Source organism: Amblyomma maculatum, chromosome 1 (assembly GCF_055883805.1).
Source record: "Amblyomma maculatum isolate TAMU_Amacu chromosome 1, ASM5588380v1, whole genome shotgun sequence".
Classification (NCBI taxonomy): Eukaryota; Metazoa; Arthropoda; class Arachnida; order Ixodida; family Ixodidae; genus Amblyomma; species Amblyomma maculatum.
The window spans coordinates 216287660-216314178 of record NC_139344.1 but is presented as its reverse complement, the minus strand read 5'-3'; the positions used below and the strand labels follow the sequence as shown (position 1 = coordinate 216314178).

Genomic DNA, 26519 nt, shown 5'->3' with positions numbered 1-26519 from the left:
TGACTCCGCTAAAACTGAAGCCTAGAGCGTCCCCTTCGTCTCCGTGAAGTCTACCGTGACGCCACCTGGTGCCGGTGCCGCGAAGCAGATGCCTGTCGACGTCCGCGGGGCCTCCGCTCCCCGTAGAGCCGCCGCTAATATTCTGGTTCACTGTAGTACAGCGCTATGGTGCATAACAGAGCGTTGAAGATTTATTATGATGATGATGTTGGATTTTAATGGCGCAAGGGAGGCGCTGAAGATTGCGCTGCGCGCTCTAGAGCAAATAAAAACAAATTCAAAGGTTCCTTTCTCCTTCGTCTAGACGAGATGCGGCGACGAGTTTTGAAGTAAAAGAATTATTTCATTCATAAACCTTTATTCATGAGCTAAAACTTTTAAAACATATAATACGTTATACGAGATGGCCCTCTCTCACTGGGTGCACCTGTGCTCGGACCCGGGCGCCTTGGCCACCGAGTGGGCCGCAAAGGTCGCCACCAGCCATGGACTAGAGGCTATCTAGAGCGGGCCGTCTGCATCAGCATTTTGACGAAATAAATGTTTTCCAAAATGTGCTACCGCTCCGCCTCTTCAATTAATGTTAAGCCGCGCGACGCGCGCATCGCCAACTTCTCTTTTCTTCACTTCAAGTTCACGAAGAGAGTGATCGGCTTCGGACAGATATCAGCAAAAACCGTGATTGTGGCTATTAGTGCTACGCACTAAAAACGACCTTAGGCATCACAGAGGCGGAGTTCATGAAAATCGGAAGCGAATTTCGCGTTTCACTTCGCGTTTTCTGTATGTTCCTGGAGAAGGGATGCGACAGATCACGTCGTTGGTTGTACCCTGCGGCGCCGTGTCCAATAATAATTCACAGGAAAATAAAGGCGCAGTATCTGTCACACTTGTTCCTCTCGACACCTGGAAAGGGGTGCCGTAGTAGAGGGCTCCGGAGTAATTTCGACCACCTGGGGATCTTTCCCCAATATCATCTACAGACATTTGCGAACATAGTACTGAAGTCTACTACCAGTTGACACACTATGACTACCAGTTTTAATTATACGCGTGAAAAATTTGACGGAAAAAGCGTGCTGTTTACTATTTTCCACAACGGTACGTCTGAAACTGTAGCGCCCGGTCCCAAGGCCTCATGCTACACCCCCCTGACCCTCTAGAAATTTAGTTCCTGTGCGATAGCATTTTGGCTGTTACTTGAATTATATTCCATTGTTCAGTTTTCTGCCGTATATGCTTCATGCCTTCCATCTGCGGCTGGTTAGAAGTTCGAACCTCTTCCTTCGTCATGCGGTGTGGGGTATTTCGTCGCTCTATCTCCTTCAAACATATGGAGTGTCGACTGGTGGACTTTCGGAACAAATACTAGATGGCTCTTGCCAGTGATTCACCATGGAATGAATGCAGTCCCAGTCATTGTTAGCTTCGAGAAATTCGGGTTGCTAAGCATAAATGATCAACGCGGCTTGACAGCGCCGAAAACGGAAGCAGAAAACAGTTTATGCTTACTTCAACTCCCATTGTCAGATCAAAAATAATGAAAAATAACTGGAATATGAAAACTGCTGAACATGAGGTAGAGGGTGAGCGAGGACCAGCAATTTTCATTAGTGCAGGTGAGGGCGAGGCCCAGTAGAAAAAAAAAAAAACCAATGGATCCAATTGGGAAGACCAGTCAAATTGAATTTGTTCTGCCAATCCCAAATGGTTTGTCCAATGGGTACTATTCAGCCCAACTGGTTTCTTCACTCCCAATTGGGAAGCCCAGTTGGTTTCATGACTCCCAATTGGGACTGAAGAAACCAACGGGGCATCCCAATTGGGACGCTCATTTGAAACGAATTGGGCTTCCAACTGGTTCCTAAGCAAACATTCCCAATTGGGAAAGTTAAGTCAGTGATATCCTCGACTGATATGTGCACAGATATACATACCTCTATAAAGAGAACAGTGAAGAATTTAAGTTCTTATAAAAAGTATATGCCGCTTAATCTTGATTATATTGTGTTCACTAAGTGCAGGCATAATTAAATAAGTTAACTCTGAATAACAAAGATGTGTCCCTGGTCTCATCAGCACTGTTCAAAGAATGGAGTATATAAGTCTGCAACCTGTGGATATGTACATTGAATGTGTTAGTTCCATGTGTGTAATGCTTGCTTGTACGATTTCTGTAAAAAATTGTAATTTCATTCTACTTGTATAAAAGTAGACTCCCCTATAACTTCTAGACACAAAACATTAAAATTGCACCTCCATTCTTTTTTTTTTTTCAGCTATGAGAGTTCAAACCATTTGGGCTCATGGGTATGCCATTTGAGTTCAATTGGTGAACCATTTGGTCTTTATGGGTGACCAATTTCCAATTGGGAGCACCAATTCATATCAAATGGTCAGGTCCAATGGTGACAAAAACACAATTGGTTTTTTACCAATTCATTTCAATTGGGAAATCCCAATTGGACTCATTGTATTGTCATGACTGGGGGGAGGGCCAGAAAATTTTTTAAAGTGAGAATGAGCCACTGAAAAGCGAGGGCAAAGGAGGAAATGCCAAAATGAGGACATTTGCCCACCTCTGCTTGAAAGTACCTTGCCATGGGTACCAAAATCTTGGGGCTTTTAAACACGTCTTAAAGTAATGCGAGGAAACATGCCTGGCTTATAAGGACAGCGGTTTGATTTGCAGCTTGACCACCTTTTCAGAGAAACTGCTCCATCAGAGACATTACACAACAATGCTGCAGTGACTGCACGACCCTTTAGTAGATCTAATCAGGAACCATGCAGTGGTGTCACTACTTTTTTATTGTGCAATTATTGTGGTATGTTTGAATTACCTGCACGAAGTCATGTCGTCATGATGCCATACGACCCTATTAACCAATCAGGAAATTTCATGACACACAATGCAAGATTTCCCCCTCAACGACAGCTTAAATGTTAGAGCAGAAAAAAAAACTAATTTATTGAGTGAATTTCATCCCAATGACAGACAAAAATGATCAAAAGCGAGAATGGGAATCCAGCAGGGGAGGTCTGTCCAGAAGCCCGCCTGCAGACGAACGTGGTTTTCGTTGGAAATCTGATGAACCCCTGTATGGCAAGTCATCATAGCCACGGTTGCTGCTGTAGTCCTTATTGTAACTGTCAATAAAGTCTCGGCTCCTGCGTTCTCCGTAGCTGTCAATTCCAAGCCTTCGGTCAAAATCATCTCTCCTTTCAAAGGCATAATCTTGCTCTCGACTGCTATAAGCAGGTCTCGACTCTCCTAGCAGAGGTGGTCGTCTTGCAGCACGGTCTTCGAATGAATCGCGAATGAGCGGGCCCTTATCACGCAAAAGTGGAGCCTTGTCGAGAGGCAGTGGGCCTTCATCCAGCAGTGGCACTCCTTCACCACGAAGTCGGAAACCATCGCCAAGCAGTGGTGCTCCTTCACCACGGAGCCGCAAGCCATCACCAAGAAGCGGAGGGCGCTCATTTACCCCGAAATCTTCCCTTGACAGATCCCTGTCAGTGGCCATTTGCCGCTGACGGCTCAATTCCTGGCTTAAGTGATGGCTCAGCTGCTGACTAAGCTCTTGGCTGAACTCAGGTCTAGCCAAATGCTGCGACAGTTTGCTGATTTCCAAAGCCAAGTCAAGCTGAAGTTTTGAAAACTGCTGTGATGTACTTAGGCCAAAGGCTCCCTGTTCCCTTTTGGCTTGCACAGGAGGATCCAAAAGGCCATAACTGGCTCCCTGTTCCCTTTGAACTTGCAGAGGAGGATCCAAAAGGCCAAAGTTGCTACTCAATGCCTCTTCAGAGGGCCGCTGATTTGAAAAAGACGGTGCAGGAGTAGGCAAAACAGGGCCTCCCCACTGAGATTGGACGGGAGGATTGGGCCATGGACCTGGTTGATGTTGAGCGGGTGGACCAAGTGTCCTGAAACGGCTGTTGGTGTTCGCAGGAGGTGGCCCAGCCCAGTTCTGGCTTTCCCTCAGTGCAAATCCTTGCCGATTCGGGACACGCTGCTGTGCCCCACCAGGAACTTTCTTTCCGGTTTGTGCAAAGGGAGCTGGTCCACTGGGCCCCTGCAATATGCCACAGTGTAGAAAACACTAAACTGTCAGCCCTCCACACAAATCCACTCATTAACGTAAAATGTAGGGAGTAATCAAATATTAGAATCAATTTTCACATACAGTGCTTAAATTCTTGAGTAATCAGGTACTATAACTCTGAACATAGCTTTATGCTATTAACCTCCAAGACTTAACAAAAAGTTTCAAAACTCGAAGTCCTTTCCAAATTATTTTCCACAAGCAGCTACAGGCAGTTAAAATGCCAGTGTGCAGACTCTGCTTGCATGTCATGTCGTGCTGCTTGCGTGAGGGCTCGTGCACCCAACACATCTGCACTAATGGTTACTGAAAAACACCACTGAAATTGTATGAAGAAAAATACAGCTCATAGGCATTAGAACGGCCTTGTCTATTAGGGTTATATAGTAAGATCTCGGTGATATGAATCCGGTTGATACGAATTTTGGAATGATAAGAATTCCCGCCAGAGTGCGTTGTGTACAACGTGCAAATTTTGGGTGTTCCGAAGACGGGGCTACGGATGATACGAATGCGCAAACCGCAACCACAGCCTTGAACACTATACACTCCAAGTGATCACCAGCCACGTTGTAAGCACTGTGAGCAGATTGCAGTAGCGCACACAACGCGCGGAGATAGCCAATCTACTGCCGTGCTGTATGCGCTGCGAGTGGCGATCTGTGGCCATACGGCCATAGATAAGCACTATATTTTCCAGTGTATAAGTCGCATTTTTTATCGGAAAAGTTCGTCAGTGCGTCTTATCCACTGGTGCTGCTTGTATGTGGAATAAATCCGGGCCGCGGTGGTGTGCAACCTCTACTGTTACAAAATCATTGGAACATGTAATAACAGCACACCTTGAAGCGAACGATGATAAAAGACAGTGTCGTGATTGTGGCTGACCGCGTGCTTTCGGCAATTAGTAATGGATAGACGTATGAACGACTCTCCCCCCAGCATAATGAACCCTCCCCGCAAATTGATGTAAATTTTTCTTGACAAACAAAAAACAAATAAAGTGCGTGCATTACGCAAGTAAATACAGTATTTCGCCTCTGCCGTAAACATATCTGCGTCAACTGCTTTTCCCACGCTTCTACATGCTGATTTTTGTTAATTTTCATAAGAATTTTCAGATGAAAACTTTTTTGCAATACCTTGAGATTTGTATTACCGAGGTTTTGCTGTATTAAAGTCATCGTTCTCACTACAATCATGAGACCTTTAAAGGGTCCCTGACATATGTTTTGTGGTCGTGCCATAATGCACTCAATCTGTAGAGGGGGTTGTTGAAAACATTGGAGTGGAGTGCGCTGCATCAGCTCTACAAATTAAAATTTAAAAACTGCAGTCCCGCATCCTAGGGCACAGAAGTCCCTAACACACACATAGAAGAGCGCCCTAACCACTGCACCACCGTAACGGGGCCCTTTCTTGGTCAGCATGGAGACAAGGAGTCACACTAGGATATACCAGGTGTCCTAGCTAACTTGGACCAAGGTTTTAAAAAATACGGTTAGCCCTAGCACAGTGAAACAAATTCAGAGATATTCACTAAAGTTAACTAATTAGTAAAGGCTAATGAGCTATTTTTTTAATTATTGGGCTGAGACAAAAAGTGTCAACGCAGAAGTTGTAGACCTTGAAAAAAAGACTAGCTACATTGTTTCCATTAAACGAGCATTTACGTAAAGTGATAGTTTTACCAGGCGAAAATGACACCTGGAGCAATAAAAGAACTGCGACTGTGGCGTCACTTTAAAGCCTCGAGACGTGTCCGAGATAACAAAATCCACTTTTCTGGACTGTGCTCTCTACGATGAAGCCGGTTGTATGCACTTGGCGAATGATTTTAAAATAACAGCTGGTTACGTGAAAGCATTTTTTGAAGGCCTATAAATAAGGCGGCGTAAGTCGTAGCGTGATGGAAACAACATATCTAGCTGTTTTTCTAGATCTAAAGCCTTCATATTGATACTTTTTCTCTCAAGCCAATAATTTAAAAGATAGCTAATTAGCCTTTACTAATTAGTTAACTTTAGTGAATGAAAAAATTACTGGACATTAACATAGGCGACTATGAACACCTCTGAATTTTTTTCGCTGTGCTAGGGCTAACCGTATTTTTTAAAACCTTGATCCAAGCTAGCTGGGACACCTAGTATGTCGCTATGAGGCTGAAAACTCATCTCTGCACTACAACAGGCCGGTGACATGCTGCAAGTTTGTTCTATAGTGGCTATCGCTCCTGTACCATTGCCAGCGTGCTGGTGGCCACGGTAACATGCAGCTTGCACTGGGCCTAAAATAAATATTTCCTAAACTAGAGAAGCAGGGCAGACAGTAGATATTCATTTGCAGGTTAATTTTAAGCGAGCCACATGCAAAGAAGAAATCAGTTTAAAAAAGCTCTGTTAACATGACATGCCACCTCTTCCCATATATTTAATCGCTGGCAGTGAGTAGCACAGGCACCACAAGCTAGCAATAGGGTGTTATAGGAGGTTCTGCCAAAGTGAGAAGTGAAAACCAGCCTTGCGATGAGCTTGTATTACCCTAAGAACCTGTGCGATAGTTTCAGCTACAAAGGACTGCATGAGTTATTCTAATCTTCCTACTTACAACAGTTTGTTTTTCCTCACGTTGTCTAATACATCTAGCTAAACAGTTCAAGATGTTAGCCACTATTAAGCTAGTGACTTGCTACATGAAGCTGCTACGATGGAACTTTCAGTGTCTTATTGTGCAGTCATTTGGAGGTTTTTCTTGTTTCTTTTATTAACCTGTTAATATGTGTTAATGATTAAAGTGGAAAATATGGACGTGCTGCAGTCTCATAAGTAGTAGTCTGCTTGCTATTAGTGCACCAAAATGCAGCTGCTGCAGTCATGATAACCACTGGCACACAAACCAGTCGCTTTTGCACGTGCACTATCCAGAGCAGCGGTTCTCAAACTGGGTCCCATGGGCTGTGGGTTCTGGTTCATGCTACATGCATCGGCAACACTGGGTTCCAGTGCATGTTCCATTAATGAATAACTATATAATGCACTAGTTCACATGATTGTGGTGGTATAAATTTGTTCCCAAGCATGCGGATTCTGTCTTTTACTGACTGCACATTGCAAGGCTGCACCTCAAATATCTAGCCTTGCATTGGTGTAGCCTCAGCATGTGTTCTGTCCTGAAGACCCAGGCCACCCAGGTAGCACTACTACATGCATACAGGCCTTTTAATCTCTAGATGTGGCCACCTCAAGGGGGTCTTTGGCAGCTACATTTGCATGTACTGAAGGCGTCATAAAAATGCCTTAGTCGCCATAAAGGCTTTGTTAGACTGACAAACAATTTGAATGGCAAAATGCACTATGGAAGTGCTAGAATGTTTCATTCTGCAGCTGTTTCCAATATGCCAAAAAATCATTTTGCACGCCGTATCAGCATTATGCATTCATTGCAGTTCCTCCTGTTGCATCCTACCGGCTACCTCTTCCTTTATAATATCTTTTTTTGTCTCCACAAAACCAGTCAAGCTGCTTGTGCGACTACTTTCAATTGCAGCTCACTACTACATGAACTGCAAGATAGTGTTGATTCCTGGTTTACCACATACCTAGCTGCAAGCAAGTTACTACAATGTACTAAGTAAGTATAACCTAGGAATAGTTAGACTAGTTAAAGGTGCTACAGCAGGGCTATACCTTGCAGGCACTTGGATGCCGTGTCCTTCTAGGCCATGCAGGCATGTTTGTATGGCTTGAGAGGCCTGGCAGCAGTGCTTGTTTGAGATGTGTACAAGCAATTGCTTAGCAGGTGGACAGCAAAGCTTACCAAATGGCATGCGGCTTTGCAAAAGTGTGTCCAGCACAGCAGTGTTTGCGATGCAACTTAAAGCGCAATACAATGCGTGCAATACCAGCGCTTCCTTTGAAGTGCAAGTTGACAGAGATTTATTGTGTTCTGATGCAAATCTGTGCATAATTCACCAACCACAGGACATAGACATAATCGCAGAAAAAAAGAAAAGCCTAGTCATGTGCAGAAGCTATCACTAAGGCTTTTCATAAACCTATGCATCATTTACAGCCATTTGTATCATCAGGCCTTCCATGGCTTTGGTGCAGCATGATGAAGTGATTAATCAAATGAAAATGCCATATAAAATGAAAACAGGCAGGCACCTGATCTACATAAGTGGGAGAGCTCCCTCAGTTCTTACTGGCCTCTAGAAAGCAACCCACGTGCAATTTCCACATTTCGTTTATATTTCAGTCAAGTCAAGCTGAATTTTCACTACTTGGACACCCCTATTAATATAGTTAAGAACAGTAAAAACTACTTGCACAATGTTGATATGTTAGCATACTTACAGAGCGAGCAAAGTTTTCACAGTGACGATTACTCCCCAGGTGCTAAAAAGAGAAAGGAATAGAAAAGAAACAGTGACAGAACCATTCCACAATGTCACAGAAAGCAAGCTTAGAACCTGCGGTTAGTTCATACCTGGTCAAACTGCAATTGAGAGGTCAGGCTGACCTGACAAACATCGCACCAAAATGAACCATTTGCATTAAATCTTTGCTGCTGCTGACTCTTCATCTTCGGCACAGAGCCTGAAAATTAAAAGAATAATAAAATAAGAGACATAGAAATGACAAATAGTGCATGCAATGATCTCTCATATGCACATGTAAAAAAGTCCTTTGCAGCTTGAGCATGCTCTATGTGGACACAGGATAAATGAGCTCATGTAAAGAGACAGCCATTGATCACACTGCACTAAACCTTAGGGACACACACACAAGATTCATTTCAACACTCACAAAAGCGGTTAGTAAGAATGACTTGTTCTAGACTATACACACCTAGCAGGCCCTTGTATAGGCAATGAGAAATACTACTTAGTGTTTACATGAACAGCTGTCTGCACACACACTGTTGTGAAATACAACCGTTTTTCACCTCTACTTTTTCTCTCTCCAATAACCTGCACACCCTAGCAATGTCTACGGAATAAGACCAATTTGCTAGATCAAAAGACAAACAGGGTCATTAACTTTTTTTTAGTGATGCTGCCACACTTGTAAAACCTTAAAAAAAATAAAAATTTTTGCATGAAATTCCAAATACTATGCCATGCCTTGCCATTTCTATGCCAGTCTTTTATTGAGAACTTTTAAAAGATTTTGTTAGAAGGGAAATTGTAAAAACCTTCCATTGGTGTCTCTTGACATAATAAACAGCAGGATAATGTTACCCTTTTTTACATTTTCTGATGTCGAGAGAAATCAATGAGGTGTACTAAAATTTTAGCATGCTCAGTTCCTTCTGGAAGAATTTATTACCTTTAGCCATACCATGCCCTATGCATCAATAACTGGCGACTGATGGATTCAAAGTGCAATTTCAATGCTACCTCAGCCGCCGCAAACTTTGAGCACCACCCGATAGGCTCTTTAGCCACTAAATGTTCATCGTCTACATAGTTGACACTTTTGCGGCAAAGCGGCAATTTTTTAGAGGGGGAGCAAGGATAAAGGGTCAACTTTTGAACTGTAGCACCAATTTCAAATTTTCTGCGATGGCTTATGTCTCTCTCAATAGAATGTATCCTGTTTCATCACCTTAGCACAAACAGGAAAAAAGTTACAGCTGTCACCATGAGGTGTGCCAGCTTAGGAAAACTATTTCAAAAAATCATGAAGATGTACTAACCGTCTGTACCCACATAACTTCTATGTAGTTCATTGTGCAGGATAAGGCCAATTGCTAGTTCTTTATAACATTTTTGTAAAAATCTGAGCACTTTAAAAACAGATTTTATTGTTCTGTTGTCATATTTGCGTAGATCACAGCAGATTGTGGCAAGCTCTCCAAGAGATGGGAGTTCCAATTCACCTCATCTGTCTCCTCAAGAACCTGTATGAAGGGCAAGAGGCCACAGTCAGAACTGGGCATGGTCTTAGTGATTGGTTTCCGATTGAGAAAGGAGTGAGGCAAGGCTGCATACTGTCACCCTGCCTATTTAACCTATATGCAGAGTGCATCATGAGGAAGGCCGGTCTGGACGAGTCTTCAGCTGGAGTGAAGATTGCTGGAAAACGTATCAACAACCTTAGATATGCGGATGATACCACTTTAATGGCAGAAAGTGAAGTGGAACTCAAGAGACTTCTGATGCGCGTACAAGAAGAGAGTGAGAAGTTTGGGCTTAAACTGAACATTAAAAAGACAAAGATCATGGCGTCTTGCCCTATCAAGTCCTGGAGCATCAAGGGACAAGAAGTGGAAGCTGTGACAGATTTTCTCTTCTTGGGCTCCAATATTACCTCGGAAGGAGATTGCAGCCATGAAATTAGGAGACGCCTGCTTCTGGGAAAGAGAGCCATGGCTAGCCTTGACCGCCTAGTAAAGAGCAGAAACATTGCACTGCCAACCAAGATCCGTATAACTCGTGCTATGGTCTTTCCAGTTGTGATGTATGGATGCGAGAGTTGGACTGTGAAGAAGGCTGACCGCCGAAGAATTGACGCGTTTGAATTGTGGTGCTGCCGGAGACTTTTCAGAGTTCCTTGGACTGCCAGAAGATCAAATCAGTCGATATTGTCGACCATAAACCCTGAGTGCTCATTGGAGGGTCAAATTCTAAAGTTAAAGCTCAGTTACTTTGGTCATCTGATGAGAAGAGAGGAGTCGCTGGAGAAAGATTTGATGTTGGGAAAGGTTGAGGGTCGCCGGAGAAGGGGTAGGCAGCGAACGCGATGGTTAGATGGCATCCTCGAGGCGCTGCAGATGAAGTTATGTGATGTTAGGAAGATAGTGACAGACCTTAAAGCGTGGCGCTATATGGTCCATAGGGTCACAAAGAGTCGGACACGACTGAACTGAACTGTCATTATGTGTCACATATTTCATATTGCTTTTTCTTAGAGAATAATAGGAATCCAAAAAGTACCTTATCTTGGTCCCAACAAACTTTTAGCCAAGAAACCACCTTGAAAGCAGCCTTTAGAAGAGTAGAAATGGTAATTTTCTAATGCTTGTGCTCTTGCAAAAAGTGGAAACTGAGAAAAATGAGTTCAAAGATTTCAAATTATGCTATTCAAATTTAGGTCCTAAATCTGTAAATCAAAATGGCCTTGTGCATATGTTGGGCCATCTTTTTTAACACGACACTGCTCTGTAGCGATTGCTTTTTTGTTGTTTTTTTGCAACTGTCCAGCGCCCTTGTCTGTACTTGTCAAATGCTTTCGTTGGCTGCTTGCTGGGCGTGCCTCTTTGTCTCGACTCCCTAGTTTATCTCCAGCTTGTCGAGCTGATTGGTTAACCAGGCACTCAGCGATGCGAAAACAGCGTCCGAAGGTTGCATGCTGTGTTTTAGTCAATCTATTTCAACTTACCAGCCAATCCTCTATTGACACGGACCAGAATTTGCCTCTCCTTTCCGTTTTTCATTTTAGCTGCCTGCTGTACTCTCGACTGCAGGTCCTTCTTGGCTAGAGAGCACAAAAAACAAGAATTCTAATTTGGGGATACACTCAGCATTCGGTTTCTTGCCTGCTATGCTGCTGCGTCCTGAAATCAGCGTTCAGAGCCGCTTTCAAATGAGAGTTTACCCCATCTAGCAAAAAAATTAATTTCAATTTTTCCACTGGGAAGATGACAACCAAACTTGGTGAGTAATTTAATACATGCACAATCCAAAATAACAACTAATTAAAAAGGTGTTTTAGTGAAAACTGGCATTTTAGCCCCGAATCCCCCCTGTTTGTAGGAATGTCGGCAACTGTCTGCCTGCAAGTTTCGTTTTCTGCTTCGCTATTTCCTGGAGCCGGTTCATACATCGCATTGACGCCACAAATAGTATTTCTGCTATCTGCCGTGTATCGGTAACATATGGGCAAGATTTATTTCCACAAGCTCAAAAACAAACCGAGCTTTGGCCCAGTACTTGACTGATGCTCGTTTGCAAAACAATTATTTTTTTTTTTCTATACTTCTTTGCAGTAAAACAAAACCATTCTACAGTTTTTATTAGTAGTTTCTGGGGTGGAAGCAGGCTTGAGCATTTTGGAGCAGCTTTGGGAGCAGTAGTGAAGCCATTTTGGAGCAGCTTTGGAGCAACGAAACAAGAAATTTGGAGCAGCTTTGGGAGCAGTAGTGAAGCCATTTTGGAGCAGCTTTGGAGCAACGAAACGAGAGATTTGGAGCAGCTTTGGGAGTAGTAGTGAAGCCATTTTGGAGCAGCTTTGGAGCAACGAAACGAGATTTGGAGCAGCTTTAGGAGCAGTAGTGAAGCCATTTTGGAGCAGCTTTGGAGCAATGCTTTGTTTTGGAGCACGTTTCTAAGGTCAAATGCCTTTGATAATTGCAGCTTTTTTTTTTCTGAAATACAAATCTCCAATCTGATTCCTTTTTATGCAAGTTTAATGCCTTTCCAACTTCGCACTCACCTTTGACATGACAAACAGCCAAAGCATGTAAAGATGTACATATAACACAGGCCAACCTTAGCAAAAACATGGAACAGACTAGCAGCAAACGTAACACTTGCTAGTGCGCTTCATACCTGAACATCTAGTCTGACCTAATGCATTTACCTATTTTGACTTCATAGATTCAAATGTCCGGTCTACCACTTAGATGCGCTCTAGTAGCGACACTAACTTGGAATTCAGATTAATGGGCATGACATTTCTGCTCCCAATATTGTGGATATCTATTTTATTTTAATTATTTAGAATACACCTCAAAGCCCCCAGACATGGGGTATTACATGATCCCTTTTGATCCTATGCGTGGGCTGATAAATTTCTGAACACAGATATTTCGTCTGTCAAAAAGGCGCCTTCAGACCTCAATAACGAGCATTGACAAGCTTGGCGCCAGTGTCGTTTCAGTGCTTTTTGCCTACCCTGGGATCGCAGACAACTGCAGCACAACCTTGATCGTCTTGTCCGTTTGTAAATATGGTGGAGGTCTACAGGATTGGAAGCAGGCTCGGGAATTTTGGAGCAGCTTTGGGCTACAGATAGATGGCATTAAAGGTAGCCTTTCCATCCCACAGCTTTTTTACTTCACTGCCTCCTGCCAAAAGTTTATCATGCTTTGCTTGAGCCATGCTTGGGTTCCTTTTTTTTCCTGCAGCAGTGCTTAATATTACATTCCCTCCATTATTAAATACATTTATCTCCTCCTCTTCCCAGTACGGCGAACTTGTACCTTGTAATGAATCAAGAAAACAAAAAGGCTTTTGCCTAAAGACCCTATCTTTCTTTCCCTCACAAACTCTTTAATATTTTGGCAATAGGCCCCGTATACCTCTCCAACACTCTTGAGAAGCTCCCTAGTGAGCGACAGCTTTGGCATACCAACCCATAATGCTTCAAGTATGGTTTTGTCTGCCGTAGGCCTGGCAAGCTTGTCACTGACAAAGACTCTTGACGGTGAAGTACCTGCTTGTTTTCACCGCAAAACCATTAGAATAACACATGCAGTTTCTGCAGCCGGACAAGTTTGATTCCTAACCTCTTACAGTAGTTTGTGCTGCCTGCTTCGCTTGCTGATCTCGCTTCTCTCCACCAGCGATTCAAAAGGCTGAGAGGGGGCGCTACGTCACATGCACAGTGTATTTTTTTTTCTTTTGCAATTATGGCCAATCGCCGGTGGTTCATACTAAATTTACTTGCGAACAAATGTTTATTATGCTCCATGCTTCTTCCCTTGCAAAAATTTCATTTGTATTAAGCCCAGTGCAAGATGCGTTATATCTTTGCCACTGGTGCAATGACATTGTTCCCGTATTCTGCTAAATTAGATGGCAGAATATCAAAATAGCCTGTTTGGAGCAGTTTCAGAGCAATGTTGCATTTTGGAGCAGGATGGAGCAGGGAAAGCTGTTTGGAGCAGAATGGAGCAATTGGAGCAGCACTTCCACCCCTGTATTTTGTTACTTGTTTTTAATCTTCATGTGAGTAGATGATCAGACATTATGACAAACTTCATTTCATGTTCCAGCAATTTTTTTCACCTCCTTGACGGAGTTCTCAGTTAAAACTTGTAATAATTGAATCCAAATCTATTAAGCTATACTCTGATATCACTATGTACTCTGAAAAAAAAAAAAAAAAAAGTTTCTTTGAACGAATAGAAAAAAAAAGAAATCAAGGACGCATTTAAAACATCCCTTTTTCAACATAGTGTCAAAAATTTTTCTAGCTTGAAGTTTGAGTTATTCTTTCTTTAAGCTAGAAACAAATTTGAGAAATTTTGCAGAGTTTACAATTTTTAAAATTTTTTGTAAATATTTTGTCAATACCTTTTTATCTCAATTTGAAACTTTTTGTGGTTTTTTCAATGCTTTTTGCAAGTCACGCAAAGTGTTGAAATAGAGGTCTTCAGAAAGCACATTCTAATTGCATTTTTTTTTTACACCTCATACAGTTTTCAGGAAAAATTCTGTGTGAGCACTATATAAAACACTCACTTTTCCCACGACAACAGAGTTATCTAATATAACATATTATACAAGTACACATGGGCACGGTTTACATAAAATTAAATTGCATATTTCGAAGGGTTTGCTTTGTTTTTTGGGGTTTAACGTCCAAAAGCGATTCACACTATTAGGGACGTCATAGTAGAGGGTTCCGTATAATTTTAACAAACTGGAGTTCTTAGCGTGCACTGACAAAGAACACACAAATAATAGAGTCTTTAAGCTATCATAACTGTGACTTGACTAATAAAGTGTTTATTCTAAGACTACGACTATCTTCATCCCTTAAAATATTACTAAATATAGGGAACCGCAGCTTCGCAGGGGGGCGCTGCAGATGCCAGTGAAAAGCGCCCTCTTCGGCTGCATTTCGATAATTGTCCGAGCAGGTTGGTTCCCTCCCATAGAATACAGTTTACTACAGTGATCACAAGACTGTTCGTAATTGTTGCAGCTTGGAAGAAATCAATGAAATAAACACTGAAACCAGCCTTGCATCATATATCAACAGAGCTATTGCTCGACATGTAATCCAGCAGCGTAGCTGTGTGTGTAGCTCTTGAAAGGGACCAGTTGTGCACGTGTTGGGCTCCTGCAGATCTGTTTGTGCAGTCACTTGATTTCTCCTTGGTGCTTGAATGCTTATGCATGCACATGCTTTAGAGAATTGGGAAAATTTGGCAGCGCAAAAGTGAAAAAAAAAAAAAAAAAAAAAAAAAACCTAGTGGATCACGTCCACTCCATGAGGCAAATTGACGAAAACACCATTATCGTAACGGCACATTTGGTGTCGCAAGTAAGTAGCAAGATCATTTACGACGTGGAATTAACATAGTCACCTTTAGAATACAAATTTTTGTTCAGTGGCTCAGTATGGTGCACACAATTTCGCTGACTAAATAGCTTGAATTCTGATACTTTTTTGTGCAAATAATAATGAAAATTATCTTTATTTGAACACAAATTAGGAGTCCTGAAGGCAATATGCGAGGTTGAAGAGAAAAACGACACCACCCACCGAATATACCTACCAGCTGCTTGCTTATATTTTAAGTACCATTAAGATAAGCGGCTGTTTATTTATTTAATGCTAACAGAGCATGTGTACCCCCAAGACAACCTATTTGCAGACCAATCACTCATATGCAAATGCTCATATATGACCTTTCACAATTTTTTTTTTTGCAAAACTGCATTCGACCACATGAACACTACTCAGTAAATAACGATAATAGAGAAATGCTTAACCAAATGCTACGATTCCGCGCAAAAGTTCGGTAAATAAATGTGTCAGCAATAAATGATGCCATACTTTATCATTAAGATAGAAATCTGGTCTAGTTGGAGGCCACTGATGGTAAAAAATTGTGGGCGCATGCCCTTTTTTTTTTTTGCATTCATGCCTTGTGCCTTTCAAAGCAACAAGCTTACAAGAAGCAGTGGCAAATGCACTTGCACAGCTGGCATTCTGTGACAAGCATGGTGCTGCTGAGTGCTTTTAATAAAAAGAATCAAGAGGAGCCATTCCGCACTCCTGGACACAAAAACTTTCTTCTCTCTCTCTGAACGCCGTGGAATGCCAACCAGATTAGCAGTGACCAGCATCTCTTTTGTGCACCTGCAAGTAAGATGGTGCGTGTACACAATGAAGGAGAGGATGCCAGCGGCGCGAGCAGCGCATGTACCAGTCGAGACGTGGATGATTCAATGGAACACCTTTTGAAGTGAATGATGCTAAAAGTCAACGTCATGATCGCGACTGACCGCGTGCTTTTGCTGACAACTGATGGGTAAAAGGATGGACTACTGTAGCAAAAAAAAAAAAAAAAAAAAATAAAAGCACGGAGATTTGGTTTTTTATTTGGAAACCCGTAGCACCTGTCCAACGTCAGCCTTTTATGGGCGTTGGCTGAAACCGTGCCGACAGAAATACTTATCCGTATTTCCGAATTAATGAGTATCTGCAAAATTGAGAGGTTGCGCAGAAGAGGAAAGCAGGTAGCCGTCATCGTGGCCGCCAACCACCACCCCTCACTTAAGAGCTCCGGCGCCGCCGGCCGCCAAGCCGGTAACGGCGCCATTTAGGCTTTAATCACTCTTTCATGGTTTTACCTGGTTTCGCCTTTGGTCACTGCTTTGGACACAATGCAGCCTCTAACTATGCCTTCCCAACATGGAGGCGCTTCTCTGGCCATGTGCTGGGCACCAGCGTGTAGTTCGAATTATCCGTAGTGGAACTAACTCGCATTCGAATTAACAGGCTTTTGATACACAGACCTCTACGGAGCTTGCCCAGTCCAAGCACTGTAGTTCAAATTATCCGAAAATTCGAATTACCGAGGCTCGAATTAACGAGCTTGCACTGTAGTTCAGAAATGATCGCCAGAGGAGAGGCAGTGCTGGTGTAGTGGGAGGAAACTTCAGGTGCGCTTCCATATAGCCCAACAGCAGAGTCACAGTTTCGCTTTTCTTAGATTCATTCCATCCTGCCACTGCCATCGGGCGTGCGCATCGGCCACTTGTGCAGTTTCAGACGCTCTTGCTCGCGTCCCTGGCCTCTTAATTTTAATCTAGGATGGCGCCATGCCATCCCAAAATACAACTAATTAGTTCCAATTAACCAAACTTCTGGATTAATAGGAGTCGAATAAATGAGCTTACTGTACGTTTCCCTTCCAGAGTGCTCAATATATATTTCCTTACCAAATCTGTCCAATTTTCCTTTCCTTCAACATACTTTAATGCCTGTACCTTAAGATACGGACAATTCTTTAAAGCTGAACAAACAAAGCCTAGTCAGGTTCATCTGAAATGCGGTCTACTGCAACTAGCAAAACAGGCTCCCTAGCCACTCATCAATTTAATACTCATTCTTGAAGAAATGAGAGTACAGGCATACAACACTTTCAATAAAAAAAAAAAAGAAAGAAAAGAGATGACACACTTTGACCCAGGATGAGATATCACAAACTGTGGTTTGGTTCAAATCTCACAGCATTTTTTTCTACAAAACCCGGCATGAAAGGAACTGCATGTCAACAGGATTGAAGGGGAGAGGAACTCTTGCAACAGATGCTCATTCACCCTCAAGCTTCCACCAGCCTTGCCGATGCCAAGCTTGCATGAACATTTTTTATTTGCTCTTATCTTCTCGTGTGTGTAGACCACACCACTTAAAGCTTCATGACAAGGAACAGGGCCTTTGGTCTCTTCTTTCCAGTCGGCAGAGCTAATTCATATCACTTTTATAGATGCTAAGTGGATGTTGTAAGTTGAACTGCAGCCTGTTCTGTTTTGGCTGAACTTCACTTCCATGCATTCCTCAAACGAAAAATTGCTCACAATATGTACAATTACCTTGTTTTCCTAGAGGAGCACTCTGTGGCTTACTCCCCAATAATGCACCCTGCAGCAAAAGAGAAAAAGAAAGTAAGATTCATTTGAATTGGTAAAAGAAAAAAGGAAGAAAATTTGAGGGACCCTTAAGCTCTTCCCCATTTAAGGGTATTACCCCTGTCACACGGGCAAGTTCAGGGACACTTTCACAAAGTGCACGCTGTCACATGGCAAAAACAAGTGTCATTTTGAAATGATGGCAAGCCGATAAGGATGTTTCAGCACTCTGTGGAAATTTGTTTTCGCGTAAATACCTTAAAAGGGAATTTTATCGCAAGCATGATTACCTCAAGCTAATATTCAGTTTATTTGTGCGTCTGAATACATGTTTTTGACTATAAAAAGCAACGCAATGTCACACGGGCATACTTGACAATGCTTTTTGCTAACACAGTTACTACTGTTCACATGCAAAACCGACCGTGTTTAAGCTATATAATTATGCTGCTAACCGCAGTTATCGTGAACCTAGCTTTGCAACTTTGGTTTGCATCATTAACAGAAAATGGCAGCTATGGAGGAAGGGGAATGAAGAGTCATAGGTGCTCGAGTGCAAAAAGCGCATGAGCTAGTCTAATTCACAGCAGCGTGCATTTTTCAAGCGAAATTAAGATTTAAGAGAAACACAAAACAATAGGCAGTGTCTCAGTGCCTGTCCGATGGCACTTCTATGCAGCCTGAACTGTCCAGCGGCGCAACAACATACTGCAGCACTGGCACGTCATCGGAAGTTGAACGCTACTTCGCAAAAGGTCCGGTCCCCGACGCATCGCAAAAGTAGAGGAGGAGTTTGCAACATTCACCGTACTGGATGCTGTTAGCTTACTGCAGCGGCGCCACCCCCCTTGAGCGCCCGTTGGTGTCAGAGCACGCGAGGCCAGTAGCGCTTGGCTATTACTCCATGGTCGTCGCTAGGCCTACTTTGTTTCGCATCGAAGTATCAGTGGGCAGCGCTTTCGTGTTGGCCAGCTGAATAGTATATGGCTTATTCACGGCACTGCCTTATTGTCAAACCTACTGTTTGATAATAAGAGAAAGGTGCAATTCAATTTGGGGATGACTTAGCAGTGGAGCCAGCGTACATGTACAAGCTGACCGTGTGAGCTGTGCCACACAAGTGGCAGCTATGAGGTCATGACCAAAAATTTTCTTGTATCGCAGTTATTACTCTATGAGCGATTCGGTACGGGTCAGCAATCCCCAAGGATTCATTCTTCACAAAGCTTTACTTCAAGGCTTATTGCTTACAAAAAAAGAAAAGTTCTAACATGCTTTTTTACACCGGTGACTGCAGGAATGCGCCGTAAGGGTGCTGGCTTGGCACAGATGGCTTGCCGGAGGCAAAGCGATGCTGCCTCCTGCCGGCACTTCAGTGCACCGTTGCCATGTTGTCCGACGGCATTCTAGACATCAAGTTAAAACTCCAACTTCATTGATGGCACTTGAGATTGAGCCTTAAATATCCATGCGCAAGCCATCGAAGAGCAGCAGCAGATGAAAGCTTTTGCCTTTATGCAAACACTGAGAGTCAGTGTAGCTGTTCAAGTGTGCATATTGCTTTTAGTTGGCAACAGCCATTTATCAATTTAATACTCATTCTTGAAGAAATGAGAGTACAGGCATACAGCACTTTCAATAACAATAAAAAAAACTTACAAGAGTTCAACGCTGCTGAACCAAATATTGAGCGAAAGCATTAGCTGCGAGTGACCGAGCGTTCTTCTTCCCTTTTTCTTCTTCCTCAGCCCACATATAAAGCCCTGCTTTAACCGAGCTGTATAAACGTGCCTTAGTGGCCTATAGGGGTAACGCAGCTGAATGCCAGGGTCCTAGCAGGCAGATTCTGACATAACCATTCCATGTGAAACGAGAGACCCAAGTTGGCAGCTCCTGCCAACTGAGCCGCGGCTCCGACTGCGCCACGCCGACCACTAGTTGAGAGCTCATCTCTTGCTTTTGTGTCACGTGGGGTGTGACGTCACAGCGTCACGTGGGTAAGACGTGGCTACCGCCGCGCTACGCCGACCGCTTGAGTTGGTAGCCCAGCCCTCACCCTAGTGTCACGTGGGGTAGGACGTCACAGCGTCACGTGGGTAAGACGTGGCTACCGCCGCGCTAAGCTCAGGGCTCGAAACCTAGAGTAGTAGTATTGCTTTCGCAATAAAAACAAAACAAATGGTGACACACTTTGACCCAGGATGAGATATCACAAACTGTGGTTTGGCATATTGAAAGACGCAGTCATTCAATTAAGATAAAAATTTTAAGATATTGTAATTCTCAAAAAATGTATAAGATGTGAATACCCTCCTGTCGAGATTACACATTCGCCTTCTGGACAAAGTGTTGTGAGTTCGCCAAACTCACCGGCAAGTGCATTCTAGTGCGAGTGTCACTGAAGATTGTCGTGTGACACTACACGAATGACTAGACTATATAAAGCCGAATGTCACTCGGTGCAAGTAACACCAAGTCTGCTCCTGTGTCAAAAATGATGCAACAGCATGTGGCTCCCCGTGCGGATCTTTGTGCAAGACTTGTCCTTGGATGCACGAGACGTGGAGTAAACATGCCACTTCCGCGGAGCAGAGGAGCATGTGGTGCCATGAAGTTAACATGCGTGCCACCTTACCTGGAATCCCACTGCGCGGTGGAAAAAATGAAATAAAATGAAACTGCGAAACTGGTTCCGCGGCTACCCACTGAATGGCTCTAGCCGCCCAGGAGGGCTTTGAAAGCGGTAAAGCTCGAATTTTCTTACAGCTGTCAGTGGGCTGGCGATGGGAACAGGCGCAAGCAGGAAAGTGTTAACCAAGCCGTACAAATGTGGCTGCATAGCCTAGGGGTAGAATGAGTGACCGGGAGTGCAAGGGTCCCACTGTGTACCTAGGGATTATGTCAACCCCATCACTGAGAGGCTCCCTTCTTGCTTGAAGTTTGCTTTATTTGATCGAATTTTTTACCCATTTGAAGCCGCAATTAACAACATTCCACCACACATGCCTGGTGGCGTTACTGCAAAGTGCAAATGAAGTGCAAAAAAATCAAGCAATCAGTTACACTGTGTCTGAAATTTTACGCGCTTTTATCAATGAGGCATTTTGCGGTGCTGCAAAAAGGTCCCAACTATTAAGCATGTCCGAAAAATCAGCAGTCCCTATTTCTGATCGGCAACCATAGTCAGCACCTATGTCCACATTGTTTTTACGCCATGTTTCTGGCTGTAGAATGATGTGTTTCTTCATTTTACCAGTGAACACTTAAATTGTCTACAGGCATCCTACCTTCTGCTGCTGCACTGGGCCAGCAGGCTTAACGGCACCACCTGGTGCCCCCTTCAGCTCAGCAAGCCTATCCTTGTGAACCTTCCCTTTAAAATGCTGCACAAGACATGAACACACTTAATGAAAACAAAACCCAAGCAAACAATGCAAGCACACATACTGCAGACATATTTGCCTTTAGCCATTTGACCACTGAGGCAAAGACCTCACACGGTACCACAGTCAGGACAACCAAAGTGCCAACAAGGGACAAATGGCTGTACGTGGTGTTGATTTCTACGCTACCACTGGGATCGCCCACTCAAAAGATCAGTGCCAGGTACATGCTGCGCAGTGCAAAAATCCCAGTTAATGAAGGGACATTACTTCTTTCAAAGAACTTATCAGAAATATGTAACAGTCCCCGTAGAAAAACTGGAAACTTGTTGTACAGATATGAAGGAGCCCAAATTTTTTAACTCTGAAAACTGCATTGGTGGCAGCTTCGGGCGCAATAGCTTCGACCTACAACCGTAACCTGCTAGCGACTGTTTTCTTTTTATACAATAATTCCAAACAAAGTCGGCGGCAATTTCCAAAATAAGCAAGGTCACGTTCGTACAACTGGAAGATTCAGCCAAAATTATAGAGTTGGCAAGTACAAAACTGTGAACAGTCGATCCCAGATATACCAAATTATTGCTTATAAAGTCGAACCCGGATATAGCGAACTTGAAGGGGATCGTGAAATAGTTCGATATACAGAAATTGGCTTGTGACGGCACTTACGATGCGAAAAAATGACACCCCGCCTACTCACATAATGAACCCACCCTCGACTTTTGCACCCCAGAATTTGAAAAAAAAAAAAGCGTTAAGGCCAGCACGCTCACATGCAAACGATTGAGCGATCTCAGCCACAAGCGGAAGCGACAGAGCAAAAAATTTCCAACTTGTTGGAACTGCGTCCCTCTCGCCGCTCGAGCCACTGTGGCAGCTCAAAGGCAGCTCAAAACAAGGTTTCTGTGTCGCTGCGGCAGAAATCGCGAGTGTTTTCGCTTGCATGTGGATGGCGCACGCACGCCACCACTTCGTTTCGGTCTCATTCACAGCTCATTTCTTGGCAGCGTGCCAAGATGCTGAGCAGATAGACCGTGTGTTTATCTTTTGATAGCTCCAGCAGTGGCGGGGAGCGAACTTGGCAGAGTGCCCATGATGGCTTGATTGCACAAGCCTGGTTCGATTTATTACGCCGCGCTTGGGGTGGGCGTACTCCACTGCCACAAAATCATTGGAAAGCGTGATAGCTGCAAATGCTGTTTGAAGCGAAAAATGCTAAAAGCCGGCGTCACGATCACAGCTGACCGCGTGCTTTCGTTGATACATACATGCAAGAATAAACGACTCCCACAAAAAAAAAAAAAAAAAAAAAAAACTGCCGCCATATCTTATGCTACGCTGCGCGTACAGCACAACGATAAGAATGGACGACTCTCGGAAAAAAAAAAAAAGGGAGAGATATCTGCCGCTTCGTAATGTCTGCAGGTGCCATAGCCAACGCAGAGGGTTCGCAACACATGACGGAGAAAGCGTCCGACGTTCTGTCTGAAAACGGGCTGGCTTGGTGCATCCGTAGCGCGTGCTACTGCGAACGAAGGCCGGGAGAGAGCTAACTCGGCAAAAGAATGGGCACACCCTTGCGCTTCGCTCTATTGCGTTTTCCCCCTCTCGTTCCCACTGGTTCTCTCTGGTTCATTCACACACATGGCTTGCAAACGTCACGCGCTGGCTCGCGGGAAACGATAACCGCATATGCGCGCACCTTTGGGGAAGGGGCATGCCGTTGCCCTAGACCAGCCGTCGCTAAACTGTCCCCTCTCATTCCTTCCACGCGTGGCTTGAAAACGTCGCGCGGCAAACGGCCGAGGTTGATGCGATCGTCTTTGAGGAATGCACACTTTTTAGTGCGTGGAATATCGAACGACCGGTGAAATTGAGTTCGATATATGACGCGGCTTTCCCATACTTTTACATGGGATTTTCAAGGGGATATTCCGTGAGTTCGATATAACCAAAATTCGATATATTCGGGTTCCACTGTATCAAAACAGATAAAGAATCTGTTCAAAAATCCTATGCAAAAAAATAGCACTAATGAACACAACTCCTGTGAATGAACGAGCCAATATATCCAAAGGTGTGCTGTGCCCCTGCAAGTGCTGCTCCTAATGGCATTTTATGATCATCTCTCACACATTGGAGCAGTGTTGGACGCAGCCTTGAGCACCTATGGGCTATGTTAGCCCCGTGAACACTGCATAAAACTACCGAGACTTGAGGAATGTGACGTCCGATTGACAATAAATAGCCTTTGGTCGTGTGGTGCCATTTGCCCCCTCCCTACCCTGCTATCGTGCGAAATAGCTAGTGTTCAGTGCAACGCTGTCCCTGCGGTGAAGCTAACCTAACTTCCTAGCAGCTACCATAAGGCTTGTTTGGCTTACTCTCTTGCCCAAGGCATTGCAAAACCTAACATAATTCTAATGAGAGATTACAGTGCTCATAATGCACTGTTCACATGATTAGGCCTCTTATGGTAGGCACTGGCTAGTTACGAAGCACCTTTTGTGCTGGCATCGCTAGGAAGCAGGCTAGACCTAGAGACACCTGTAACACCATGTCAGAGGGTGGCACATACGCACACTTAGTTGGTGCACCATGCTTTTATTTCCAGGACGTAAGTAGCCGTAATCATTGCTGTGTTTTATATAAGTCGATCCCAGAAATGTTGAACCAACTAGCCCAACAATCAGTTTTAACTGGTCACAAAATAGTTCGATACTGTAGTCGACCAATTACTCCAATAATTCGGACTTTCGCAATATTTTGAACTCTCAAGTCCAAATGTTCTATTTTTCGGACTGAAATTGATGCCAGCAATACTGTGGAGATCTGTTTAATAGAGTTTTCGACATGATATAGACACAAGCGGACACCGTTGTCGCAAACACTGAGCAGCCATGAAAGGTGCCATCTTGAATTAAAATTGGACGGACTACAAGGCTGTTTTCTGGGCCAGTTGGTGGGGTTTACTTACTTAAGGGGAGACCCCGGTCTTAAGACAATATTTTTTTATTTACTGATAGATTTTTATGAAAGTTGCACCATTTATGCAGCTTTTTGAGCTGATTTCAAATATGCACAATAATTTTATGTAAGCCATTTAGTTCTGACGATATTGAGCACTTTATGTTCTTTGTTTGGAGGTGAGCCGTCAGTAAAACTACAGGAGTTATAATGAAAACTGACATGTCAAATCAATTTAGAACACCCAGAGAATGCAAAAATCAAGATTGAATGTCCTGGTTAACCAAAGTTACAGCTTGTCAAAATTCCTCATTAAATACCACAAATTTCTTTATATTTTTGCACTGTACATGAGTTAACCTTTCTAGTAGAAAAAGAATTATAGCAATATCATAAGTAGAACCAGAGATGTCGCACCTCCAAACATGTACCGTCCTCAATATTTTGATTTTGAGAAATTGATGAAAAACGTGTTGATAAATTTTTGAAGCACCAAAGCTAATAGTAGCTCATTAAAGTGGGTTCTGACTAGCTTCTGATGCCAATGCATCATTTACCATTGATATAATTCGCCCTCAAAGAATGAAATTTCCGGCGAACGGAACGCATGGTCCGGAGGCCGCCACCAAGATGAGTGCGTTTGCATTGTGACCTTCGCAAAAGTTGGTGCCAACTTCTGGCGCGCGATCGCCATTCTCACGAGTCATGCTGTAAACGCAGTCTGCCTGCAACTAATGATAAGCAACCGTTGCTCGTCTTGCACCACATAGCATTCAGAAGAAAATTTATTTCGACAAGATTTGGGATTCCGCGCAATCTTCTCTATGTTCCGCGTATCGCGGGACGCTGCTTCGTGACTGCCGCTGCGGCTATTCGGGGCACTGCCTCACAGGGCGATCTATCCCGGCGTTGAAAGCTGCACTTGCTCATCTGCACCATCCCGATTCCGTACGCGGCAGATCGTGCCGCTCCTCGCTGTCGCACTGAGCACGACCGGCTATGCTACGCCGTTATCAGGCCATCGCGGACTCAACGTGGAGCGTCGGCGCTTCGTCATTGATTGCAGATAACCAGATGGGGCGATGCAGCGTCCCCGGCGTGTGTATCTCCTCTCGCTACTTTTTTTTAGGCTAATAATGAAGCGTGAATTTTAATTATGCGCATTTTGCGTTGTGGTTACAATAAGGGAATGGCGCTAGGCCGACTAGGCCTAAAGGAGAGACCTTTTCAAAATGGCGCCGGAATGCGAGCAGTCGACGCCGCCAGCCAACCAAAGCTCGCCATTTTGCTCAAGTGCGGTGGGAGTCCAATAGCGGGGCGTGTTTTCACGCGCTTTTGTTCCTTTGTTTTCCGCTTCGGTGGGCTCGCTCATGGTCACCAACCGAGATATAGGAATGGCCTGAATCGCCTTTCGAATGACACCAAGATTATGCCCGCGGATCGCGTATTTCTCAAACTGCGGGAGATCGAAATTCGGCGCGATTTGACCTCAGTTTAAAGGGCCACACGCACAGATTCTCGTCTTTGGAGCGCTGTAACGCGCAAATTAGGCGATATTTTTTAAGGGGGGACACTGGTCTTAAAACTATTTTCGTTATTTCCCAATGAAGATTGATGCAACTTGGTGAGTTTGTGTAGTTTCTTGTGCAGATTCCAAAACTGCAATTATTTATTTTGTGATCCAATTATTTCATGAGATAATTACACCAATTAGTCTAATTCTTACAAGAACAGTTACAAAATGATCACTGAAGAAAAACTTCAGATGAACACATTGCTGGACACTAGAAAGAATGAGGAACACAATTTTGCAAGCAGTTTTTTGATTAAGCAATTATTTCTTGTTTTATTGCATAACAAAGTTCAAAATATAGCATATAATGGTAACAAAAAAAAAGCAATTTTAGAAACTTTGAACAAGAAGTTAAAAAATCTACTTGCAACATTGTGTGCTCCACATATTTGACTTCATGCTGAAAAGGAAATTATTACTCTATCTGCAATAGGTGCCGAGATATTAAGGCCGCAAAACTGTAAGTGGTCGACAATGCATGTTTTGAGAAATGAGCAAAAAAGAAACAGGGTATTATTTAACAGACATTCACTGGTGCAATGCACACATTTACAGTTTAAAATGGCTACAAACCTCCAGGAATGTAGTCTCCTTGCTTTCCAACGTCCAAC

The 26519-nt window shown here is 43.6% G+C and overlaps 1 protein-coding gene across 4 annotated transcripts in view; it reads right to left on the bottom strand.

Moving 5' to 3' along the window:
- Positions 1–2801: 2801 nt before the first annotated feature.
- The window catches only part of LOC146205607 (uncharacterized), an 82794-nt gene continuing 59076 nt past the window's right edge, over positions 2802–26519 (bottom strand). Inside the window, exons 12-17 of one of the 4 annotated variants that reach the window (XM_084590293.1) lie at positions 21270–21365; positions 17947–17995; positions 11492–11587; positions 8595–8704; positions 8462–8503; positions 2802–4076 (exon numbers count right to left, since the gene is read on the bottom strand). In XM_084590293.1, the coding sequence (XP_084446419.1) occupies positions 3009–4076; positions 8462–8503; positions 8595–8704; positions 11492–11587; positions 17947–17995; positions 21270–21365 (1461 nt within the window). In that variant the 3' untranslated portion in view covers positions 2802–3008. The remainder of the gene's footprint in view (positions 4077–8461; positions 8504–8594; positions 8705–11491; positions 11588–17946; positions 17996–21269; positions 21366–26519) is intronic. The other 3 variants (XM_084590295.1, XM_084590294.1, XM_084590296.1) reach the window with 3 other exon arrangements.